General features: G+C 38.8%; 4 protein-coding genes, 1 long non-coding RNA gene and 1 pseudogene across 5 annotated transcripts; 2 read left to right on the plus strand and 4 right to left on the minus strand.

Moving 5' to 3' along the window:
• Positions 1 to 205: 205 nt before the first annotated feature.
• LOC113666345 (beta-2 adrenergic receptor-like) lies at positions 206 to 2,093 on the minus strand. The gene has a single exon (XM_027182123.2). The coding sequence runs from the start codon at positions 1,947 to 1,949 to the stop codon at positions 942 to 944; it is 1,008 nt and encodes a 335-aa protein (XP_027037924.2). The 5' UTR covers positions 1,950 to 2,093; the 3' UTR covers positions 206 to 941.
• Positions 2,094 to 5,550: 3,457 nt separating this feature from the next.
• LOC149035658 (beta-2 adrenergic receptor-like) lies at positions 5,551 to 6,498 on the minus strand (annotated as a pseudogene).
• A 5,056-nt stretch (positions 6,499 to 11,554) lies between these two features.
• On the minus strand, positions 11,555 to 16,322 carry LOC113666351 (beta-2 adrenergic receptor). The gene is made up of 2 exons (XM_089191968.1): positions 16,204 to 16,322; positions 11,555 to 15,258 (listed from the first exon to the last, which is right to left on the minus strand). The coding sequence occupies exon 2, from the start codon at positions 15,227 to 15,229 to the stop codon at positions 14,204 to 14,206; it is 1,026 nt and encodes a 341-aa protein (XP_089048094.1). The 5' UTR covers positions 15,230 to 15,258; positions 16,204 to 16,322; the 3' UTR covers positions 11,555 to 14,203.
• LOC149035659 (uncharacterized) lies at positions 16,043 to 18,936 on the plus strand. The gene is made up of 2 exons (XR_016182418.1): positions 16,043 to 17,015; positions 17,133 to 18,936. It is a non-coding gene; the product is annotated as an uncharacterized LOC149035659 (long non-coding RNA).
• An 88-nt stretch (positions 18,937 to 19,024) lies between these two features.
• Positions 19,025 to 20,212, minus strand: LOC113666359 (histamine H2 receptor). Its single transcript, XM_027182136.2, has one exon. It carries the CDS (start codon positions 20,105 to 20,107, stop codon positions 19,106 to 19,108), a length of 1,002 nt encoding a protein of 333 aa, XP_027037937.2. The 5' UTR covers positions 20,108 to 20,212; the 3' UTR covers positions 19,025 to 19,105.
• A 2,364-nt stretch (positions 20,213 to 22,576) lies between these two features.
• LOC149035660 (uncharacterized) lies at positions 22,577 to 25,293 on the plus strand. Its single transcript, XM_089191260.1, has 2 exons — positions 22,577 to 22,660; positions 23,463 to 25,293. Exons 1-2 carry the CDS (start codon positions 22,635 to 22,637, stop codon positions 23,989 to 23,991), a joined length of 555 nt encoding a protein of 184 aa, XP_089047386.1. The 5' UTR covers positions 22,577 to 22,634; the 3' UTR covers positions 23,992 to 25,293.
• The last annotated feature ends 1,090 nt before the right edge of the window (positions 25,294 to 26,383 follow it).

The raw sequence follows: 26,383 nt of genomic DNA on the forward strand, positions 1-26,383 counted from the left end.
ACGCCATCAACTCAGTTGATAATACCAAATTACTTTGAATCCACAACAGGTCTGTGAAGTCGTGCAAAACTGTGTTAAATGGCGGTTGAATCCAACGTTTGATAACGATCCACACAGGGCCTACAACAAGCCCAACTATCAAGTCTGCTACAGACAAAGAGGATAAAAAACGTTTGGAAGTTGTTCGCAAAGACTCGTTTTTAAAGGACAACCACAACACGTCTTCATTTCTAGTTACAGCTGCTAAACTAGACAAGGAAAGCCACAGTGATAGAACGATGGATACTGCACTGCTGAGTAACTCTGATACTGGTCGAGAATGAAGTAGAACTCACAAAATTATATGTAACTGTAATTTGCAATAATTTTCTCTTTATGAAGCGAAAGTAGAAGTTTTAACTAAATAAGTTTACAAAATGTTAGAAATTTGCAATCGCTTTTCCTTTCTGGACCAGATGTTACGAACTGAAACTTACGTATTATTTACTACCTCGTGTGCTTTTTATTGGCGGAAACTTGGAATAAAAGTGCAGTCTCGACTTTATCATTTCATCAACGAAAAACCGCACGTAATATCAAAAAGATCTTAAATTGTGTTACATTGTTGCGACATTCGATAGCTAAATTAAGAACACCCCGCTTCATTGAGAGCTTATCGAGTGATACCAACAAGAGATTGATTTAGGCTTCATCTTTTAAGTTATGCTTGAAAGTTTAAAACATTTTGTATGATTAGATCCTACTTTATTTATAAATGAACATCATGCAGCAAGACTGAGCATTAAAATATGAATCAAAGAACATCCTAGAACATTAATCTCCAGTGATGTCATTTATGTTTCAACCCTATCTTGCTCTAGGTCTCCACCGACTGAAAGAAAGTTTCTGTATCTCTTTGACGACCAAATTTAGGACTAATCGGAAGCACTGTTTAGTTTTCCTTACGGCTGTGTCTCGTTACTTGGAAATTTCCTAAGAATTCCAACACCTTCATCTATCCGGGTCTGCTCTTCCTTTGCTCCAGGGTCTGGTGCATTTTTATAGTGAACACCGTGCAACCGATCAAAATTAAAGGTATTTCTGAAGGCTTGGCAAAACTCGCCATTTCTGAAATAGTATATCAATGGGTTGATAGCTGATGAAGTAAAAGCCGCTGCTTCTGCCCAAGGCAACGCCATGGAATGCAATTCCTGTTCTTCGCATTGTTCATGCTCTGTTTTACGGTAATAATAGGTAACAAGAGCCAAGATTAAAGATGGCATCCATGTAACGATAAAAACACCCAAAACAAGTCCAACTGTTTTGATAGCTTTGAAATTGTTTAAAGCCCGGCGTGAGCTGTCATCCCCGTGTTGATAGTCTTTTTTTACTCGTTTGTATTGTTTATTGGCTGTCTTGAAAATACAAATGTAGCAGAAAAATACCACGATAATCGGAAACACAAATAAAATGAATGCAAATGACAACCACAGTTCTGCGTGATGATCAGTTGCTTCATTTTTCACAAACATTATCGTGAAAGGAAGGAACAGAGAGATTACCCAGATCACAGTTATCACTACACAACATCTTTTCTTTGTTAGAATCACTTGATAACTTAAAGGAAAGCGAATTGCAACGAACCTGTCAACAGAAACGCAGCACAAATTCCATGTAGTTGCAGCTGTAGAGTGAACCCAGAAGAAATGTATTACGTTCAGGTTATCTACTGACTGAGTGAGATATTCGACTAAAAAGATTGGCTCCACAACAGCTCCCACCAAGAGATCCGCAACGGACAACGAGACCAAAAATCTGTTCGAAACTGTTCGTAGGGACTTGCTTTTGTAGAAGAGCCATAACACAACTGTATTACCGAATACAGCTGCTAAACCAGACAAAGCGAACCATGATGATAGAGCAATGAATGCTGCATCGTTCGGTCCTTTTTCTAAGCAGGTGAAATTCATGTTTCTTCTCGGCAAAGTAAGTTCCAAATTGGGTGATTATTTTCACACCGCCTCCATTAACGAACAACAAATAAACCGCCCTGAAACTCGACTCCGCAGTTAAAGGAGTGGTAGACTTCTGCTTAGATATTCCGCACGTGAGGTGAATAAGTAATTTGAGTAAGTTTTCGAATGTAATTTACAGCTTGTCAAAAGAAAAGTGTTCGTTTTTCAGCCTTTAATGGTAATGATTTCATAATTCGTTGACTTATATTGTGCAATCATCAATAGGAAAATTTTAATTGCGCGTTACAGTTACCGAATTCGCTGTGTATTTTCACTCGCTTCAAATCGCGGAGAAAAATGCGAACCGCTCTTAAAGTCGACTAAAATATACCAAATGTTGAACTTTGTTTAAATTCTACTGAAGTGAACAAACAATTTGATAGCAGATGGTTTGAGGCTGCAAGTTCATCCACTTTAATAGCCGAGGAAGAGGCTATGGGTAAAAAAATACTCACTTGGAAATAACTTGTATTTTCTAAAAAGCCCCAGTCATCAGTGTTATCTCAAATTCAGGATATTTGCAACCTCGTAGAAACTGTTCAAATTTGAATAAATATTCGAATTTAAATGATCTCCGCGGCTTTGCGTTGTTTAACATATAAATTGGAGTAGATGATTTGACATTTACGGGCATTCTACATTGACAAAAAAGAAAGGACTTTTCAGCATTTGCTCAAGAAACAAATATTTAATCATCCTTCCATATGTCAATATGATCTTGACTGTCTCCTCACTAGACCCTCCAACGTTAGTTTCCAGCACACATCCTAACTGAAAAATAAACGGCTAAGAAAAATTGTAATATGTGGGGGTATGGACTCTAATGATTGCCGAATTGGACTCAGCTACATTCTTTCCAAGATGCCCCACGAATCAATCCAAGCTGTCGTGCATTCTCTATAGAGATTAACTAGAATTGACCACTTACATGATATCACCATACAGTAAAAAAATATCAATAATTAAGAATTAAGTGTCAATCAATCTCAAAAAATCGGCGACACGTAAGGCAATCTTGAAGAAGATCGCGGTTTTTGCCGATCGCTGCGATCGGCATAAAAAGTCGAAGTCACATTAAATATCGATGATCGAAAATTCCGGCTTACGCTTTGTGTGCCCGTTGTGGCGGTTTTCCTCGTTCCCCATAAGTAGGGACTTTTAGCAAAGCACGACGGCGACGGCAACGAGGACGTGGCAAAACAAAAGATTTAATGAGCAGAATAATAGCTCAGCACGTGCGTTTTAAAACTGTGTGCATTTCTTAGCCGTCCTTTGCGAAATAATAGGGAACTTTAGCAGTTAGGACGGCAACGCCAAGGAAGATGTCGAATTAAAAATGAATATATATATATTATAAGTGGGAATCTCGCGAACTACTGGATGTGTTTACCGTCTCTTACGGCGCCACAAGTTAATCTCAGCATAACGTATGAGAGCGGCGTGGAGTACTAAATGGAAAGTTAAATAATGTGCCGTCGGGTTCCCTTTTTGAGACCACTCTGTTTTGCAGAGGACGGCTAAGAAATGTACGCAGTTTTAAAACGCACATACTAAGCTATTGTTCTGCTCATTAGATCTTTTGTTTTGGCACGTCCTTGTTGCTGTCGCCGTCGTGGTTTGCTAGAGGTCCTTAATAACAACGTGAAATCATCAAAATTTGCGTGATCGGAGAAAGGAAACCCCGACGGCAACTTAATTAAGTTTCTATTTGGAACTCAACGCCGCCCTCATATGTTGTGCTGAGGTTAACTCGCGACGCCGAAGAAGATGGTAAACATATCCAATCATTCGCGAAAAACCAACTATAAGTATGTATTCATTTTTAAATCCACGTCTTCCTTGGCGTTGCTTTCCTAACCGCTAAAGGTCCCTAATACAGTCATTCAGACTATTGATGTCGATCACACGATTTTCTGATTGAACCTTGGGATTCAAAGTGACAAATCCTCGTGTGTGATTGTATAAATTGATTGCAAAATTTGCTTGGAATTTTCTTCGCCTAGGGAGATCAAATTACCTTGATCCAAATAACTAATTTCTCGGGCGGGCGAAGGAAGTATTCATAGAACTTGAGGAATGACAGAAACATCACTTGTTCGGAAACACAAGCTTTGCGTTTTTTCAAGCAGGGTCTTTAATAAGATTCAAATTGTTTTTTTCCGAATAAAAAACACAAGAAAAGTAGCATTGAAGACCATAATCTGCTTATTATTTGATTACAACTATGTTTGAGAATGGTAAGACCAATGCTATGGACAATTACAGTGCTGAAAAATTACTTTTCATCTCATCATCAACTTACATCTTTGAGAAAAGAAGTACCACTGAACTAAAACACACTGAGGCTATGGCATCATGGCACCTTTTCATGGTTAGAGTTTATTGACAACAGAAAGGATTCCGATTTGCAAAATATCGAGCTAAATAAAACACAGAAATTGTTAAAAGTTGTCCATAGAGTTAAAAAAAAATTAATGGTGCCAACGATTGTCAGCGTCAAAACAGTTTTGTCAACAAGCGCAGCAAAAACGTCAGTAATTGGACAACGACGCTAAAGTCGGTTCGAGACTAGCTGTTCACGGAACAACCAAAGCACAGTTCATTTATGTAACTTTGGTGTAGTCGATAGAGGGCGTAAGAGAATAAGTTTGAAAACTGATCAAGATTTCCTTGTGTCACCGAAACTGAAATGGTTTATTTGCATTCAATCATATGATGCGTTACGTCTAAGATAAACTGAAAGTCTGAATTTTTAAAAAATGCCCAGGAGGTGGTCTTTTAAAAGCGATTAAAAGCTCTATAAAATTGCTGCAAATGGTAAATTTATTTAAACATCCTTATCTGTCTTTTGGTATGTTATTCCTGATACAAATATAAATATTTTGTAGTTTTTCCCAGAAATTCAACCACTAAGATGGAAGTGCTATAGTTTTGCATATGAAACATTTTTTTTCACCAATTTCCGTTGTGTTGCGGGCTATTTGAAGAACAAAGTTCGCCATCATCCGCCAAGTATGCGCCCACCGAAATACGGTTTCTTTGGGAGGACAGATTTTGATTTTGGACAAACTCACAGGTCCACCGCACCTAAAATAACTCTATCGCAGAGAAGCAGACATAAAGAGGTTTTAGAAATGCAAATGTAAGTAGGCATGAAAAGCTTCCGGGCCTAAATTTGAATCGAATAAACTTTCACTTTAGATGCTCTCGAGTCCTCTGGAGAAAAGCAAAAGAATGGCTCAGGAAATGTTTTTCTCCTGGACTTAATATGTAAGAGATTTCACCAAAAACAATTGCTAAGTCAATTCTTCTGACATCTTGCCTGCATCATTAACTGACTAACGACTGATGCTCAGAGAGGAGCGTTTGACAAGCAAAAACTGAATGTCATGAAAGACTTGAATATCACAATTGCGTCTTAAGTCACATTTAAGACAATTACGTTGAAAAAAAATCCCAGTAATCGATTTTTCCATTTTGAACATCATACCTTTATGAAGGGGTAAGGCTTATGATTAGGCAGCTTTACAATTTTAATTTTTGAATAACACTTTTCTCAGCGTTCTGTTTCCTTACTTGCAAAACTGATACTAGTTCCACCTTTTTGTATCCTTCGGTTTCGATCTGGTTGTGCACTAAGGTCTGAAAAATTGTGTTCATCAACACGAGGTAGCCAATGGAAGGTGCGGCGAAAGGCTCGGCGAAAGTCGCTATTTCTGAAGAAGTAAATCAATGGGTTGATCGCTGATGAAGTAAAAGCGATGGCCTAAACCCAGAGCCATACAACATTCTCTAATTTGATGTCGTTACAGAGATGATTCGTCGCTGTATAATAACAATGAACAGCGGATAGGACCAGACTGGGCATTCATGAAACAATGTAAACGCCTAAAATAACACCGACGGTCTTCATAGCTTTGAATTGCTTAATAGCACCATTCCGTGGAATGTTATTTCCGTTGGAGCTGTGAAAATTTTCACTGAGAAACATCCTTCTGCTTTGACGTCGAGCAGCTTTAAACATAAACTTATAACAGAAAGTGACTACAAATAGTGGATCCACAAATGTTACAAATGCCAAAGACAGCCAAAGCACTGCATTTGCAATATTTCCCAAAAACATTATCGGAATTGTGGTAAAAGGAAGACATAATGAAATCAGCCACACCAAAATAATCACCATGCAGCATCTTTTCTTGGTTACAAAGTCCTGGTAACGGAAAGGAAACCTAATCGCAATAAACTGGTCTACGGAAACGCAGCACGAGTTAAAGGTTGTGGCGGTGGTTGTGTGAATCCACAACACGTATATACTGTAGTACAAAGAAACAGACAACGAGGTCAAGAATCCATTGGAAATTGTTCGTAAAGACTCATCTCTGTAGAACAACCACAACACGACCACATTTCCTGCCAAAGTTGCTAATCCAGAGAAGGAGAACCACAACGATACAACGATGAACGCTGCACGGCTGAGATGTTCCTCCGAGCAGTTAAATTTCATGTTAAGTTAGTGCAAAGCAGCAGCAAAAGTGGAGAAATGTCTGAAGACCGTCTGAAGTGTTCATTCGCCTTCCCTCGTCAGGGAGCAGATGTTGCTACGATGCTTTTTCTTCTCGTTTTTGCATAGAATTATCAAAACTATCCTTTTCAATATGAAGTTTATTGACCGGCACACCTTATTCATCTGCCGTCTGTTTGAGGAATGATGCGCGTGAAATCAAAATATCTCAACAATTCGGGAAACATGCTTTGAAACTGAAATTTTACCGTTATCCTCTTCAGTCTATCAATGTAAACCAGCTAGATCTCAATCTGTTAGCAGAAGTTTGGTGAAAATCAACAAACGTTTCTTCCCGACAGGCAGCTGCTTTTGTGACATTAGATGCACGAGAAAACGCTAAGCAGCAACTCAAGCAAATTAAAATATATTGGAGTTAAAAACCTCTATTTCGAGCTGATCTCACAATGGTTACACTCGTTGAATGGCTCAGGGAGTTCTAACTTGCATCTAACTACACCAAATGTTAAATTTGATGCTGAATATTAAAGTTAGTAGTCTAATTCAAATAACTAATAAAATAAATGTGTTTGGTTTCGAATTAAAAGTTGATCTTAAAATAGTCCGTAATACAATACATGCGGAGAGTAATACGCAAGTTAAGCAAACGCAGACCGGGGGAGTCCACTGCATTTTAAAGAGCTTCTTTTTTTCAAAAAAAGACATAAATAATTAAAATATGTTATTCATTTCATAACTTTCAAGCCTAAATGCACTAAATGAAAACATCGTCAGTCCAAATTTCGCTTGATTGAAACTGCCATCTTTGATGCGCATATCAGACCATTGATAAGTACAAGGAAATAGAGGGATAAACTTTTTGTCTCTAGGTTCCATTAGATGTCGTCCTTGTCTTAGCTCTTTTGGAGATCTGGTGGAGACCGGGCAGCCAATGAGAAGACCGCCGAAAAGCTTGTCGAAACTCGCCATTTAGGAAGTGTATATGAGGGTCTCCAATAAGGTTCTTCAATCCCGCGATCCCGACTAAAATTTTCGCTCAATCCCATAATCCCGATGGTTTACACCGGCGAATCCCGATCCCGTTCATAAACTTTTTTCTTAGTCCAATACCTTAACTTGAAAGGGCCTACTAGTTAAGTGGTATTCATAACTGCGAGAATCGCTTTCATATTTGTTTCTTCAACCGCAGTTCACATTTATATGATTTTCATATATTAGCAGTCATTCATTCACCACCTGGAGGGTTTACTTAAAACTATCATAATGACTAGCTCCCAGTTGGCTTGTAACCGGTATCGCAGAGGTGATGAGTTCAAATCCCGTACGGGCCTAATTTTTTTTTAGGTCTTACTTTTACTACTAGTTGAGTAGTATTCATAACTGCGAGGATCGCTTTCATGATCATTTCTTCTACCGCAGTTCACATATATATGATTTTCATATATTTGCAGTCATTAAAGTGGCCGTTTCGGTCGGTGATGATTTTCTCAGTATTGATCCGTTGAAGTCTTTGCTCACCGTCAGGCGTAAGTTTTTTCATCAAAACGATGCTACTGTTCATTTTAGAAGTTTCCAGGTTTTGCACGAATTAAGTACACTAGTCACCGTCACGACTTCCTTTTGTTAAACTTCGATCACGGAAAAGAGCATTGGTAGAGACCAGTCAGTATTAAAGAAACGAATAGCAATGTCAACAAAAGCATACAAAAGCAAAAGGTAACGGCGATCCCATATTCCCATAACAAAGAAAAGAAAGAAAATGTAACTAAACAAAATTCTGCTCTTGAAGCGAATACTTCTTCCGAAGCGATAAACTCTTCCGAAGAGAAAATTCGCCTCTCCTTCCAAAGATGAGATCTCGCCAACACCACATACGGTCTCGTCGTAGGCTGATTCTTCATCATTGCTTGGGGAATCGTACTCTAACATCCCGTCTTCCTATTTGTCTTTTTCTTGCTGCTCCTTGAGGTAAGAGCATTCGAGGCTGACCTGGCTGAATTTCTCTCTGATAGAGGCACGATGGGGAGTTCCAGCTCTTGCCATTGTTGTCTCCTGTCTGACAGAACGCTGACGCACTGCAGCACCAAATGTTGCACCCAGTCCCTCGTCTTCTGTACGCTTCGTGGTGCCATCGGTATAGATGGTAACGGTTGAATTGCTCGTATGGCTGACAGGATCCTAGCATGTTCGGGTACAGCATACCAAGACTTCGGATTTGTAGAATAGTACGCCGCCCAATGGGTTGTCCACTTTAAGCCTCCCTTGGCTGCGTTTCTAAAGTTTCTCTTGTAGTTGGACACTGTGCAAAGTGGATCTTTATGATGCACAACCGAGTGAATATTCTCCACGTCTAGTGTCATGCAACTCAACAGTTTAAGAAGTAGTATCCGTATAATTCTGAGACTTACTGGAGCTCGAGGTTTTGAAGGCCGTATTTAAGCATTTCATCAGACACAACACAACAGTCTTGGATGCCACGTTACCATGTGGGCCATCGAGGGTTTTAAGGGTAAACTGGCAACCTCACTTTTGATAGAAGCTTCATTCCTGCGTAATAACTGAAGAGTGTCGCTGACCAGCTCGCTTCTTGAATACCAGATAGTCTGCACGCCTGGTGCTTTTCATGGACTAAGAAGGCTTTGTAAATCTTGCCCAATGCATTAAAAAATTCAGCGGTTTGCTTTAGCAAATTGAGATCATAAAACAACTTTAGCTGCGCATCACAAACATAAACAACATGACCGAACTCTACACAAAGATAAACTGATTGATAGCACTCTGTCCTAGCGGCCATTCCATCCATATTTCCAGCACTACTAGTCCCGGCAAAGACATCTACTTCGTTGGAGTTTTTCCTCCAACGCTGCATCGGTGGCTTTTTGGATCAGCATATAAAATGCCAGTTCTACATGAAACAATACTTGGGCTTAGTGAAATGTATGAAACACCACGACGAATCTCTAGCACCCTAGTCAATGACGAAAGAGAAATCTCGTCAATACCCTGAAAATGGGATTTATATAAGCATTGTCCGAGAATACACATTGAACCAACATGTTGCCAATCCGCTTCGTACTTGGTCAGTAGTGATACCTCTCGCCACGAATTCCGTATCCAGCCTTCTTCAAATTGATGGAAAGAATAGAATAACTTTTCGTGCAAGCTTCATAGACGAAACCACGTTAATAGCTTCAAACTGAAAAGTGCTTTGGTTCTCAGCATTCCAGAAGTTGATCTGGTCTGAGTGGAATCCTCTCGCTCCATAATCGCATTTTAACTTTATTTCCACAACAGTTCCGCCAAGAGCGAAGCCGAGTTCATTTACTTTCACCAAAACTTCGCCACGATTTCTTCGTTCTCTGACATCGACGAGAACGCTTACTTTGAACACCTCGTGGAATTTGAATGGGCCGTCTTTGCCAGTTAGAAATATGATATTGTTCGTAAAGTGGACTTCTTTGGCAGCAACAGACTCCTCAAGAACTTCAACTTGTGGGTTGTGCAACTGAGCCATATACGATTTTGATCCATACCTTTCTTGATTCAGCTTGAGAAACAGCATGCTGCTGTAGAGACCCACAGCGATATTGATGGGATGAGGATACATTCCCACCCTATTGTGCTCATTTGGGATAATTGTGTGGCTTACGAAGTCCGGCTCCTGGAGGTACTTGATAAGCTTTTCATCAGCAAACCTGGTTACTGCCGCTTTCTCCTGGCAGTCTTTGTTTCCTACACGATCATTTTGGGATAGGAACTTGCGCACTGTCTTCCTAACTGTAGGACTTGTTCTGTTTCGTAAAGTTTTCAAACTTTATTTCCCGATTGCCCCTATCGTTTTCGAGCTTCAAGTATCAATTAGCAAAACCAGCTTTGATAATTTTTCTGACGTGAACACTGTCCGGTAATGGTGTAACCAAAGACAATGACGGGTTTCTCGTGCCCTTTTCCAATTTTTCTAGGATATCTGACATAGCCTTCTTCGGTTTCTTCTATAGGTTTTCTAACATGGTAACTACAAAAAACGTAACTTACCTAACTGTTTCCTTAAGAGCGTCTAAGGAGACCACCTTTTGTGAAAGCTGAGCCCGAAATTTTTCTTTCCGCAGAAAGCAACCTCCGCTCTTCCTCTTCTCGTGAAAGACTGCCACACAACTTATTACGTCCATTATGTAGAGGTCCGATTCCTCGCTTTCAATAGTAGCTGTCATCCTCTATTTTTCTCGCACCGAGTAATAGATTGGTCGGTCAACAAGAAATCAAAGGTCTCTATTACAGGATAGGGCAAGGCTAAGAATGTTCAGATATCACCAAGGGGTCGCAAAGAACACAGAAGCAAAGGGCAAGGGCTGTTTACCTGGCACGTGCTTAGATAAGAAGGTCAAACTTTTTGCGGCTTTTTTTAGCCTCCCACGCAGGCTTTTTTTTAAGGGATGGAGTTTCACTCCCGCGTTTTGAGGGTAGAAGCGAAACGTAATCCCCTGAAAACGACTGCGTGGGAGGCTAAGGTTTTTGGACTTTATGATAAATTCGCGTCGACGGACTTCCCGGTTCTCGGTTCGTAGCAGTTACTTAGACCCAAGTCCTTGCAACCGGAATAGGTCTTTTTGAATCTCCCTGTCTACATCTTGTGGTAAGATTATAATAACTAACAATAATCAGGATTTAAGAGGGCGTCCACACGACAAAACGTCCGTTTCCTTTCAGTGAACTTCGGTCGCCTGTGTGTATATGCGATTGGTTCTTTTCCTAAACTGAATTTTTTTTACATTTTTCGTCAGAAAGACGAAGAAAGAAAACATGCCCGCACGAGAAGGAGAATTTTAGCAGTTGAAAACCTCTGAACTCAGGCGAAAATATTTGAGTTCGTGCTGTGCAAAATTTTAAAGCTATCAGAACAATCGGTTTTGTGTAGGGTGCTTGCATTCTCACACGGATGCCAAGGTTAGTTCCGCTGTTGGTTAAATTTTATTAAATTAAAGAAAAATGGAAGTAGAATAGAATGGGGTTGAGGTAATCACTTTTACCTCATCAGCGATCAACGCATTGATATACTGGAATAGTGAATTTCGCCGAGCCTTTCCTTGCACTTTCCCATGCCTTCCCTGTCCTCACAGGTCTTAACAAAATGCACCGGACTTTAGTGGACAACCAGAGTGAAATCAGATTGAACGAAACGTTGGTCGTTGTAACTTAGCAACTAAGGAGACAAAACTTTGAGGACAACTCAAGCGAAAAAGTACTCCGGCTTTACTAGTCTGACGCCCCCCACAAACAGTTTATTTCAAGCGGAAGCCTTAATTTCCTATAGGCTTCGCTTACAGAATTCACTTTCCTAGTGAATGTAAATCTAAGTACAAAGAAAATATGTCTTTTCCGTCATATCAGACAAGTCTTTCACCACATGTAATTTTGCCCTCGTCAAATGCCAGTCACCAAGCATTAGTTTTTGGTCAAAATTGTTATGATGGCGGCAAGATGTATAAAGAACACTCTTTTCCAGTAAAATCTTAGACAGAGTGGATCTAAAAAATTGAGAGATCCGGAATAAAGCGTTTAGATCTCCATCCCAGATAGTAGAGACATTATAAAAAGAAAGACGGCGAAGGCAACGAGACTATGGTGAAACAAAATGATTACAGGTCAGGATGGCGGTTGAATCCAACATCGGATAACGATCCACATAAGGCCTACAACAAGCCCAACCATCAAGTCTGCTACAGACAACGAGGATAAACGGTTGGAAGTTGTTCGTAAAGACTCGTTTTTGTAGAACAACCACAACACGTCTGCATTTCCAGCTGCTACACTAGACACGTAAAGCCACAGTGATAGAACGATGGATGCTGCACTGCTCAGTTAATCTGATACTGGTCGGGAATGAAGCAGGACTCCCAAAATGATATGTAACTGTAATTTGTAATAATTAATCTTCAAGTTTAAATGTTGGTCTGGGTCACAAGAAACACATTTTACTTATTCCCACTCTCTTAATGCGGCGAAGGAACTAAATAAGTTTTAAAAATGTTGGAAATTTGCGATTGCTTCTCTTTTCTATGGAACAGATGTTACTTAATGAAACTGACGTATCGTTTACATCCTCATTTGCTTTTTATTGGCGGAAACGTGGAATAAAAGTGCAGTCTAACTTATCATTTTATCAACGATGAACTGCACGTAAAATAAAAAAGGTCTTAAACTTTGTTACATTGTTGCGACATTCGATGTCTAAATTTGGAACACACCGCGTTATTGAAAATTTATCTAGTGATACCAACACCAGATTGATTTGGGATCCATCTTTTAAGTTATGCTATAGACAACTGTAGTACTGAAATATCGCTTTTCATCTCATCATCACATCTTTGAGAGAAGAAGTACCACTGAACTTAAATACACTTAGGCTATGGCAGCGTGGCATCTTTTTATGGTTAGAATTTATTGACAACAGAAAGGAATCTGATTTGAAAAATATATATCTAAATAAAACACAAAAATTGTCAAAAGTTGTCTATAGAGTTAAAAAAAATTAATGGTGTCAACGATTGTCAGCGATCAAAACAGTTTTGTTGACAAGCCGAGCTAAAACGTCAGTAATGGGACAAAGATGCTAAAATCAATTCGAGACTCGCTGTTCAAAGAACAATCACAGCGCAACCGTGTTTCCAGTTACAGCTGCTAAATTGGACAAGGAGAACTGCAGAGATAGATTGGTGATTAATGCACTGCTGAGAAGTCCTCCCCAACAGTTGATGTTAATTCATGTAACTCTGGTGTAGTCTATAGGAGACGTAAGAGCGTGAGAATGTGTTTGAAAACTGATCAAAATTTCCCTGTGGCATCGAAACTGAAATGATTTATTTGCATACAGTCATATGATATATTACGTCAAAGATAAACATAAAGTCTGAACTTTTAAGAATTCCCGGAAGGCGGTGTTTTAAAAGCGATTAAAAGCTCTCTAAAAGTGATGCAAATAATAAATTTATTTAAACATCCTTATCTGTCTTTTGGTCTGTTATTTTTTATACAAATAAATCTTTTGCAGCTTTTCCCAGAAAATGAACCCCTAAGATGGAAGTGCTATCATTTTACATGTCAAACATTTTCTTCACACCAATTTCTGTTGTGTTGCGGGCTTTTGTTAGTACAAAGTTCGCCATCATCCGCTATGTTGCGCCGACCGAAATATTGTTTTTTTCGGAGGACAGATTTTGATTTTGATTTTGAACAAATTCACAGGTCCACCACACGAAAATACCCTATTGCAGAAAAGCAAAGAAATATAAATGTAAGTAAGCATGAAAAGCTTCTGGGCCTAAATTTGAATCGAATAAACTTTCACGTTCGATGATCTCGAGTCCTCTGAAGAAAAGCAAAAGAATGGCCCAGGAAATGTTTTTCCCCTAGACTAAATATGTAAGGGATTTCGCCAAAACCAAGTGCTTAGTTAGTTCTTCTGACATCCTGTCCGCATCATTTACTGACTAATGCTCAGAGAGGAGCGTTTGACAAGGAAATATTGCACTGATGTCATGAAAGACTTGACTCTCTCAATTGCACCTAAAGTCACATTTAAGACAATTACACTGAAAAAAGTGCCCAGAAATCAAGTTTTCCATTTTAAAAACTATGCCAGGCTTATGATTTGGCAGCTTTACAATTTTAATTTTTGAATGAACTTCCCTCAGTGTTCTGTTTCCTTACTTGCAAAAATGATACGAGTTCCACCTTTTTGTATCATTCGGTTTCGATCTGGTTGTGCATTAAGGTCTACCGAATTTTGTTCATCAACACGAGGCAGCCAATGGAAGGTGCGACGAAAGGCTCGGCGAAATTCGCCTTTTCTGAGGTAGTAAATCAATGGGTTGATCGCTGATGAGGTAAAAGCGATTGCCTCAATCCAAGGCCATACAACTTTGTCTACTTTGATGTCGTCACAGAGATGATTCGTCGCTGTATAATAACAATGAACTACGAGTAAGACCAGACTGGGCATCCAAGAAACAATGTAAACAACTATAATATAACCGACCGTCTTAACAGTTTTGATTTGTTTCATGATACCACTCCGTGGAATGTTATTTCCGTTGGAGCTGTGAAAATTTTCGCTGGGAAACGTCCTTCTGCATTGACGTCGTGCAGCTTTAAACATAAACATATAACAGAAAGTGACTACAAATAATGGAGCGACAAATGTTAAAAATGCCAAAAAAAGCCAAAGCACTGTACTCGCAATATTTCCCAACAAATCTATCGAAATAGCCGTGAAAGGAAGACATAATGAAATCAGCCACACCAAAATAATCACCAAACAGCATCTTTTCTTGGTTACAAAGTCCTGGTAACGGAAAGGAAACCTAATCGCAATAAACCGGTCTAAGGAAACGCAGCACAAGTTAAAGGTTGTGGCGGTGGTTGTGTGAATCCACAACATGTATATACAGTAGTGCAAAGTACTCTGTACCGGTGGCTGAATCAAGCATCTGATGACGATCCAGACAGGGTCTATAACCAGCCCAACTAACAAGTCTGCCACTGACAACGAGGTTAAGAATCCATTGGAAATTGTTCGTAAAGACTCATTTTTGTAGAACAACCACAACACGACCGCATTTCCTGCTACAGTTGCTAATCCAGAGAAGGAGAACCACAGCGATAGAAAGATGGACGCTGCACTGCTGAGATGTTGCACCAGACAGCTGTTATTCATGTGGATTCGGTATTCGGAGACATCAGTAGCTAAAGAAAAGAGTGAAATTTTATCTTTAAAATCAACCTGTCTACAGATCCCCACAACACAAAGTTGAAGTTATGAAAACTAATACTATGACATTGCATATAGGACATCATATGATAAATCACGCTTTTAAAATGCTGTTTACTGACCGTGACAAGGAAGTCTGGAAGTTAAGTCCTAGACTTAGGCACGAAGCGAAATCTAAGAGAGAGGAAATTCTCGAAAGATATCTTTCTCGTGTTAAGGGAAAATAATGGGACGTTATTTCCTCTTGCCGTAGTTCAATGTCTTGATTACGTATGTCAATACTGATAAGAACAAATTAGTCTTAATTCATTCGCAGAAAAACAGAGAGAACTTGCAAACATGTTTCTCCTAATGTGCAGCTGCCTGGGTTATGGGTAGGCCGTGAGAAAACGTGGAACGAAATAGTCTTAATGCCAGGCCCACCGCAAATCAACGGTTTACAATTATTTTAACATTTAGTATTTACTGAGATAACAGTAATTCTAAAAGTGAGCTCTCTCCCCAACCATTTGATTTGAGCAGTTTGAACGAAGCGAAAGCAGTAATTTGACGCCGAACGTTAACGTTCGGAGCCTCATTTAAGTGCCTGAAATAGAATCCAAAATAAATTTCGTAATTTAATTATATTTTCATGTCAAGTTGACTGCTGAAGTCTGCTGTTAGAGGTCGTTTTAAAAGGACAATTTTTCACTGCTCTTTTTGTAAATCGTCTGTTGATCTTGATGTAAGAGAGAGCAGTTTCAAGGATTTCCGAAGGAAACGACTCCTTTCTGGGAAATTGTACGATTTTTCCAAACTTCGGCGCTTCAAATCGCACCGTAGCAGGTGACTGACTACTACCAGTCATAAAAAAAAGATCAATAAGGATTCGGATCTTAAGCATGAAGTCACAAAGTTGACGGCAGAGGAAAATAGGTCACATTTGTCCAAGAGTTTCACAGGAGGCCTTGAAGCGATTGTATTTTCAAGCGGCGACAGGGCTCTCTAGTCAATATAGCAAGTCTGATCAGCGGAAATCAAACAGAGACTTAATGTTATTCGTCGTCGGTGTTTTCGTTCTAAAAATGTATGTAAACCTCTCTCTTCAATTTAACGAGTGAGGCCAGCACGGCTTGTTTTTTAAACAGAACGTACGTGTTAATGTAATTCGCCTCAGGGGTTTCCGTTTTTAGCTGCTAAAACTCTCCTAAATTGTTTTCTGGCTGATTTGAAAATTGATATTTAGCCAAAGGAAGACTCAGTGAGATAAAGGACACTGAAATAATGACCGAAAAGCATCTCCTCTTGCTCGGAATGTCAATTCGTCAATTTGGAAACAGCAAGATCTTAAATCTATTCGCCAAAATGTAAAAAGAAATTCAACAAAACGTCCCCTTCGACAGGCAGTTGCTTTCGTGAAACGAAGTGCACGAGGAAACACAAAACAGGGACGTCAGATAATGAAACTATTTTAAAATCTCTTTTAAAATACTAATCTCGCATGATTATGGTCACACTGTGGCCATAAATGGCTCGGTGGGCACTTACTTCAATCTACTCAAAACGAATGTCAAATGTAAGACTGATGAATAGCTTAATTTAAATAACTGATGAGATAAATGTGTTAAGTTTCGAATCCAAAATTTATCCTAACATAGTCAGTAATTTAAAACTTGTTGCAGGTAATATGCAAGTTAAGCAAACTCAAACCAGGGGGTCTACTGAGAGGGAAACTCTTTGTATCAAAAGAGATGTAAGTAATTAAAAAATCTAATTCATTTCAAATTTTCAGAACATAATTAACTCAATGGGTCATTTACAGATACATCATCAGACTAAATTTGAAATTTTCGCTTTCTATACCCATCAGGCTTCTCAAGAAATACAACTGAATGGCACGGCAAATCGTCAACAAGAGAGAAATAAGTCGTTAGATGTTATTCCGTTATTTTTCTTGTCTCTGACTTGTTAAAAAATCACTTAGTACAATACCCGAGGTCGCCTGACTGGATTCTGACTGAGACGTTCGGTGTTCTTAAAGTCAAGCCAGGCTATGGCAAATGTCATATTTTGGTGACTTAGTCAATGTTAGTGTTGGCTAAATCAAATTCCTGAATCGAAGTCGAACTCGGAGCCAACCCTGAAAACAAAATATTTCATGCAATTCATCGAACAAGTAATCCAAATGTAGTCTGTTTGAACGAAGCTGCAAAACAAAGAAATCTTGTCTGAGTCAACAGAAGAAGCGTCACGTCCACGGCCAATTTTTTAACAGTTTTGTACCAAGAATCAAATTCGACTGGGATTAGGATAACAGGAAAGAACTAAGGGATAACTCTCACCACTCAGTTATTATTCAAAAAGACCTCTCGGCAGAATCCGCAAAACAGCATGGAAAAGTTCGGGCTGTATATTAAAAAGTCCAGAAATTGAATGCTGTGTTTCGTCCGAAACCGCTAGTACAAAATCAAGCTGTGAAGTGATGGCTGAGGAGCGCCAGGCTTGTAATTAGGCAAGAATAATTTTCACGAGGATTGTCCTCAGAGGTTTCTCTTCCTAGTTGCAGAGTTGTCACGAGTCCCCACATTTCGTATCGTTCGGTTTCGCTCTGATTTTGCACGAAGGTCTTGTGCATTTTTTTCATGAACACAGGGCAGCTTATGGAAGGTGTGGCAAAAGGCTCAGCGAAATTCGCTATTTCTGAAGAAGTATATGAATGGGTTGATCACTGATGAAATATGCGCGTGCCTCAACCCAAGACCATACGTGAAATCTTATATCCCAATGATTACACACTCAGTTTGCTTTCAATTGCAAAATTGAACCAACAGCAGAGCCACAATAGGAATCCATACAATGATGCAAGCACCTAAACTAAAACCGACTGTTTAGATGGCTTTCAAATTTTGCATGCTTAAAACTTTAAAATATTCGCGGGAGTTAGGAAGTTTTTTGGTTGCTGGAATTCTCCTGAATTGTTTTTTAGCTGATTTGAAAATGTATATATAGCAAAAAGAGGCCTCTAATAATTGAAAGACAAACGCTCTACGTGCAAAGAAAATAGCGAAATCGCTTAGATCCTTTCTTACGCGTGGGAACATTATTGGAAAAGGCATTATTGGAAAATGAGATAAACTACACGAAAATTATGACCGCAAAGCATCTCCTCTTACTTAAAATGTCCTGATACCGGAAAGGAAAGCGAAACGCAATGAAACGGTCAATTGAAACACAGGACGAGTTAAAAGTAGTGGCCGCGGTTGTATGAATCCACAGTATTATTGTAATCATAAACAAATCGCTATGAACTCTAGTTTTGTGGCTGTTCTACAAAAACGGGTCTTTAAGAACTATTTCCAACCGGTTTTTAGCCTCGTCATCCGTGGCGGACGTTTTGGTTGACCTTGTAATAAATCCTTTTTGAATTGTTATCAGATGTTGGATAAACAATTGATGACCATCGGAAGCAATAATTTTTAAGCTTATCTCGCCTAACTCTCTTTCTTAGTAGAAGGTAATTAAAATATAAGAAAAATTGCTTATTTTGTCATATCAGACAGGTCTTTCCAGACGTAATTTTGCCCCAGTCAAATGCCTGTCACAAAACATTGATTGTTTTTCAAGATATATGAAAAACACTCTCATGCAATAAAAGTTGAGAAGTTTCTTAAAGATAACAAGTGATACGATTTACTGAGAGACAGCCAAGCTAAGCATTGTTGCAAAGAGGATTTTTTTATTAGATTTCAGATCGCTATTTTAATAAGAAATTCACAAACTGAGGTGGCAGCTCACTTCAACATCATCTATCAATGGCAGAGTCCTGTTTCCTTTAAGATATCCTCAGAGCTTTGTCTCCCTAACCGCTCTATCTCTAGATCTTTTAAAACCATTTCGTACCATCAGGTTTCCACCTGATTTCAGCCAGGTGTTTCTTGTGCTGTGTCTGTAGAGTAACCAACGAAAGGTTCGGCGAAAGGCTTGGCGGAACTCTTTATTTCGAAAGAAATATAAAAATGGATCGATAGCTGATGAAGTAAAAGCGAATACCTCAACCCAAGGCCACACAACATAATATAATCTCCAACTTTTATCCCAGTCATTTATCACGGTATAATAAAAATCAACAAACAGATAAACGAGACTGGGCATCCATGTGATAATACAAGCACCCAAGACAAAACCGATGGTTTTAATAGCTTTAAAATTTTTCATACTACGAACTCTAAAATTGTCGTTATATGTTATAGGACTTTCTCCTGCTAGTATTCTATAAAACTGTTTTTTTGCTGATTTGAAAATTAAAATATAGGAACATGAGACCACAAGTAATGGAATAACAAATGTTATGAATGCCAGGGAAGTCCATAACATCACAATATTGAATTTTTCCTTGTCTTTCACCGGCAACGTCGAGAAAGGAAGACCCAGTGAAAATAACCACACCAAAATAATCACTGTGTAACATCTTGTCTTTGTTACAATTTCCTGATAACGGAAAGGAAACCAAATCGCAATGAAACGGTCGACAGAAATACAGCAAATGCTATAAGTGGTTGCGGTGGTTGTGTGAACCCACAACCATTCTAAAAAGACGCTGTGAAATGTAAACCACCAGATGAAAATGATCCAGGTAGGAGCTATCACAAGCCCAACTAAAAGGTCTGCTACGGATAAAGAGGCTAAAAAACGGTTGGAAATTCTTCGTAAAGGCTCATTTTTGTAGAACAGCCACAATACAACTATATTTCCAGTGACAGCTGCAAAACCAGAAATAGAGAGCCACAGTGAAAGGACGATGGACGCTTCACTGCTGAGCTGATCGTGCCGGTGGCTATCATTCATGGTAAGATGGTGGATAGCGACAGCAGAAGAAAGAAAGTAAGCTTGGAAAATGCTCGAAATTTTACCCCCTTTTCAACAAACCAAACACATCTTTCTGAAACTGAATTGTTTTGCATGAATTATCGTATCCTTTTATGCAGATTTATTATGTCATGAGCGGTGTCCTTGGGGTTAGGGTTAGGTTAGTCAGCTAGCGGACAGAGGACCTCTTATTACAGAATAGTTAACTCGCAGCGTAGTTCTCCTAAAACTATTAATTCGATGCCGGTTTTTAAGTATAGTCTTAAACGTGAACTTCTTAGGGACTTTATAAATTCTTAATGATTCTCCTTTCAATTAGCGCTATATTGTTGTCATCAATTAGTAGTTTAAAAAAGTTATTTCCTTTAAAAGCGGAGCTCACAGCGCGTGCAGCGTAGCCCCATAATTATACAAAATAGTAGTAGCCCATCAAAGCAAAAAAATTTGGACTTATGATCGTACGACCGACCGTACAAGGTGCTACTTTTAGCATGCGCGGCCGAGTGTATCGCAGGCACGTTCTCAGCCATTAGGTAATGGAAGGGCAAAGGAGAAGGTAGTGCGCAGGTCCGATTGCATGCGTAACCAGGATACCCTATTAGTGCCAGGAGACACTGGCAGATCACGATGTAGTGCGCATACTCAAGTGCCGAGCTTTAGTGCAGCGTACCGCTGGCACACGGTTAGGCATTACACGAGGGCTTCGCGTGAGCTAGTAGATGTGGACCCGCGTAGGCAAATAATCTGCAACACGCGTTGTGAGCGGGCAATCAAACTGGTGAAGTTGTAGTTGAACAGTAATTCTCAGTATTTTGCAATTTTTAATCAACTCGCAAAGCAGCAATACCGGCAGAGCTAAAGTTTTGTCAACCGGAGGAAATTGTTATAATTCAAGTTCGTGGAGAAGGGGCTTTGAGTGAAAATAGGCCGGAAAGAAAGAGACAGAGCTACCAAAGAAAGCAAGAAGTAAAAGGCATAAAGCGAGTCGACAAAAACGCGCAAGAAAGGTAGAAAGGACGCTAAAATAGGCAGAATATGGCGAGAGGGACGCGATAGAGAACAAGGAAAGACATAAGTAAAAAGGCAAATATCTAGCGAAGAGCAACGTGAGAAGGAAATACAAAGAGCTCCAGAAAACAGACTGAAAAGGGGTCACCAACAAAGAGAAGCGAACCACAAAGGATCCACGAAAGAGGAGGAGGTAAGTCGTGTCTTATCTGGGTTTTCTCTTACACTAAGGTCCAGAAAGATTCAAACCTTTTTTCCCATTCTTCGTTTGATACTAGCTTTAGTTTATAATTCCAATCAAGTTTCTGTAAAACAATGACTTTTGCATTCATCGCTTTAAACCCCTCGCGCTCGTTTATCGCTCGAATAACATTTCAAAGTGTTCGTATTCTTCAAATTATTTCTTGTCCTACCTTTTGGAATCTTTAATACAGTCATGTTGTTTAGGGGAAAGTTATCTTGCGAATTATGTTTTGCCTAGAAAGTTCTAAAATGATAGCAAACGGTGGGAGCAAGTTTTTATCATTCTCTCTTCAGTTGCAAGGTTTACATTATTCATTTAAAAAAAATTGCGCTTTGTCGAATGTTTGTTGTTTTACTCTAAGAACGAAGTAATAGCGTTTCCCAAAATTGAATTACAATGAGATTGAGTCAGCGACGTTCATATTTACATTAAGTCTGAAACGGTAATTTGATTTTGAAAACATTGTCATGTGAGAACCCGTCAAACATCTGAGAATTAAATTACCGAGCGCAAATGTGAGGAGCAAACAAACTCACGGGTAAAGTGGTATTGATCCTGCAGCGGGAGGAGTGAATTTCATTGTTTGGCCATGGTACTCTTCAGCGCTATATTTTCATGTTTTCTACTCGATTCGTTCGAACTTGAAGAAATGGTTTGTCTCACAAAACATGGAGCCACTTTCTCTTCGTTCAACATCTTGAGGCGTCTACAATTTATGTATTTGTAATTAATTGAAGTTAATAAGTTATTTATTTATTTTAATTTTTGTATTAGTTATTGTCCTTGAAAAGCCCCTTCGGGAAAAGTCGATAAAGGATGTATGTATGTATGTATATTCGATTTACACGCGCCTTCCTGTAAAATTCACTCATCACATATTATTTTTCGGCCTTAATCACGCGTCACGTAAACACTTTTAGGGAACTTAAGCAATGGACGTTTTCGGGGCGACGGCGACTTAGACCGGAAGTTAAGTCATGATCCATGCATTACTGCGCATGATTTAGCCAACTTCTTAGCCGTCGCGGGAACGTCGGAGACGTGAAGAGCGGGTGTTTGCTGTTGTGGTGAAAACGTGAGTGTTAGTTTTCTGTCTTGGTCATTTTTGTGACCTCTAACAAATACTATTTTTTGAAATATTACTTTTGATTTCATTGTTAATATACAGGTGACTTTTTAGCTCGATTTACCTGTTCTTTTTTGCCTTAAATTCGTCCTAACTTGTGAGTTACTCTTCTTTCTAGCTAACATATTATGGCCAACTCAACAAGCACAAAATCGTAAGTGAGAATAATAATTGAATCTGTCTGTAGATTGTAAAAAAATATTCACCCAGGGTGTACTTTGAACTCATTTCTTTGACCATTTCTTTTTATTTTCGGCGGGAAAACAGTAGTTTACAGCGAATTGCGATAGTTCACTTCTCTACTCATGAGAATGTTATTTTAATGCAATTCAGTGTAAGGTTCATTTTTAAAAACCTTTGGAAAGCGAGTTATATTTTGTTGAGAAATCTTGCCACTCCAATAAACTTAACTTTTCTTCTTCTTCAAGACTCCATGAATGGATTGATCATTTATATATCTAACTTTCTACCTTTCGTTAGTCAGATTTCGAAATTCAGTATTCATACATGCGTAATAAATAGTGAATTTATGTGTCAAATTAAGAATTAAGAAGTCGATATTACTGCATCTGTTGGAACTTTCTCCATTCAAAAGTTTGAAAGATTTTTCAATCTAACGAAATTCTGAGATGCTGTTGTTTCTAAAATTCATTGCTAATTACGCATGCAGGAATGCTGAATTTTAATTCTTACAACACAAAAATATGCAAATGATCTAGCCATAAATGGTTCCTATGGGTTTATTCTTGTCCTGGTTCAACTGAAAAATAGCTTTTCATGTCTGGTATTGGAACTTTTACAATTATTGTTGTAAAGTAAAATTTGTATGTTTCATGGACAACCAAACAAGTGCACCAGAATTTTAAATTAGCCTGTTTTTGTTCTCTGTTGCATGTGCAGCCATCAATCACAAATAAACAAAACAAACAATCTTTTTTTGTCTTAATGTTACCTAGAACAGTGATGGAATGGACAAAGCAGCATGACAGGGCTCTTCTGGATGAAATGACAATCAGCGATCTTTTTCAGTACAAGAAGGGCACTCCAGAGAGGGGTCAAGTATGGGATTCTATTGCTGGTAATTTAAATGCAATGGATTACCCAAAGTTTAAAGTTGCAAAACGGCCAGGTCGCGATCGTTGGACACTGTTACGCACTAAGTATAAAAGGAGGATGTCAGAAGAAATCCAAGCAACTGGAATAGATGCTGAGGTTAGAGAACTTGACAAGATCATTGAAGACCTTATTGGAAAAGATGCTGCTATTGACAGTGATAAAGATGGAAAGAAGAAAGCTGAAGCTGATAAAAAGGTAGCAGAAGAAATACGGATAAAGGCTATGGAACGGTTTAGAAACACCAGCAAAAGGGGTGGAGAGGAAGGAGCCAAAAAGAAAAAAAGGAGAAGTGGCAGTGATGCAGTAGAATTTCTCAGAGAAAAGAAAAGTAAAAGTAAAAAAGAAAAGCAAAGTAAAAACATTCTCTGAGAGAGGGAGAGATGCAGTTAAGGAAAGATCAGCAAAGCCAAACACTGTTGATATTACAGCAACAACAGCAGATGAATCAAGCATTGCTCACCCTCAAGGAAAAAATGTTGGCTAAAGAGAAGAATTAACTGTTAATTACTATAGCTTACTTTGTTGTTGTTAGCCAATGGTGTCTTTTTTGAATGGCACTTTTATGTTCATTAACTTTCATAGGACAATGGCATTTATGAAGGAAATATTTACATTTTCATATTATAATCATTTAAATTCCCTTATTATGATGAATGCCTTTTGGAAACTTTGGTGGTTTCTCAGTCATGCAGAAGCTGGTACGAAAAAAGACAAATTAGGCTTAAACATTTTGTTGTTAATATATTGGACAAAATTGTTTGACTGTACATGCTGAATATATGTTTATAACAAGTGTCTGAAATTTTGTGCCTCACAAACCCTGCACCCAACAACCCAACAACCCTTGACCATGATAGGTTTATACGCATTTTTTTTAAATCAACTGATTGGGAGGGGCTGCTCCTTAAATTTCATAAGGTAACGTCCAAATTATTGCATATCATAATGTTTCAAATTATAAATTTTCATAAGAAGATAAAGTTCTCTTTTCTTCAACACATCAGCTATGCAAAATAGTCTTGCAGGGTGGGAGGTTCAAGGTCAAAAGATGTTGCAGTATTGATGCCATACAAGCAACTCAAAGCATTTTGCAGAAGTGCAGAAACAATGTACATCTTTCCAATGCTGCTCATTCCTATCTTGAGATTCTTTTTGAAATCCACGAACTTGAAATATTCTATGATATCTCCAAATAACCACTCTACAAACACCCTTACTGAACTCATCGAACCGTTGTATGCTTTCATCAAGGGAGTAAGGTGGGGGTTCCGGAATGGCCCCTGAAGATGGACTCTGAGGGGGTAAGCAGGGTCGCCATGCAAACACATTGGTAGCCCTGTCACTGAGTAGACATAGGCTTTCAGGTCGTGAAGTAGCCCAGAATCATGCAAAATCCCTGCATCATGCCTCCTACCCTCTAAAGTAAAGAATAAAAGCAAAGTAATAAACTTAAGGTACTTACTGTATTGATCAACCTATAGCTTCCTAATTTTAATAGACAGCAACAGAAGTGATAGTAGTGATCTTTTGTTATTATATTTGCTCCAAACTTGTAAGATCAAGCAATAATTTTTATATACTGCCGTATATAGGCAAATGACTTTTCATTAAATTTTAGCCATGTCCTTTAAAAAAAACTGCATCAGGTTAGTCAAATCAATGCTAGCCCTATTTTTGCAGACAGTCTTAAGGTAATATTGTTCAATGGCACTACCCACAGGGCCAAACATATAGGCAATGAGCCCATTAGGTATAGCGACCGACTGAAACTTGAGAGCATGTTCTCTCTTGTGCCCATTGTAAACGATTCTACCTTTACGGTGGCTAATTTATGTTTTCAACCCAGTTGTTAACACTAAATTCATCTATGTTTTCGAGGTCGAACGGACCATAACCGTCCCAAGGAAAATCTGGGTTGCTTGACTGACTGTTTTCCCATAAATCGGAAATTCTCCCGTTTCTTTAAAAGAAGTCATTTTTTTCTTTGGAAAGCCACGCCGTCGCTGTCTGAATGAACTTGCTGCTTAAACATATGAATTTGGCGGGAGGCGACGGCTACATCGGTCCCAGCTTCCCTCTGCCACTCCAGTCGCCGTCGCCGTCGCCCCGAAAACTTCCATTGCTTAAGTTCCCTTTTGCCTCCTCTAAGACGGCTAAAGGCAACACTATCTCGTCCAAGGCCTATGCAATATTTTTCTTCTTAACGTACAAGGGAAATTTGGACTGATGATGTACCCATTGAGTACGTTTAGGCTTGAAAATTCGAAATAAATAACATGTTTTAATTATTTGGGGTTTATTTTAAACAAAGCAACAGTGGACCCCCCCGCAGTCTGAGTGTGCTTAACTTCTCTATTACTTACAGCATGTGTTAAATTACGAACTATTTTAAGATCAACTTTGAATCTGAAACCCAACACATTTATTCTATTAGTTATTTTAATTAGGCTTCTAACTTCAATATCTGGCATCAAATTTGACATTTGGTTTTGTTAGATTCAAATTAGAACTCCCTGAGCCAGTCAACGAGTGTGACCACCTGTGAGATTAGCATGAAATCGAGGTTTTTAACACATATATATTTCAATTTTCCTGAGATGCTGGTTTGTGTTTTCTGGTGCACCTATTCTCACAAAAGCAGCTGTGTATCGGGAAGAAAAGTTTGTCGGTTTTCACTAACCTTCTGCTAATAGATTGAGATTTAGCTGCTTTACATTGATGGACTGAAGAGAATAACAGAAAAATTTAAGTTTCAAAGCAT

The sequence above is a fragment of the Pocillopora damicornis genome, chromosome 13 (assembly GCF_964200805.1).
Source record: "Pocillopora damicornis chromosome 13, jaPocDami1.2, whole genome shotgun sequence".
NCBI classification, from domain to species: Eukaryota; Metazoa; Cnidaria; class Anthozoa; order Scleractinia; family Pocilloporidae; genus Pocillopora; species Pocillopora damicornis.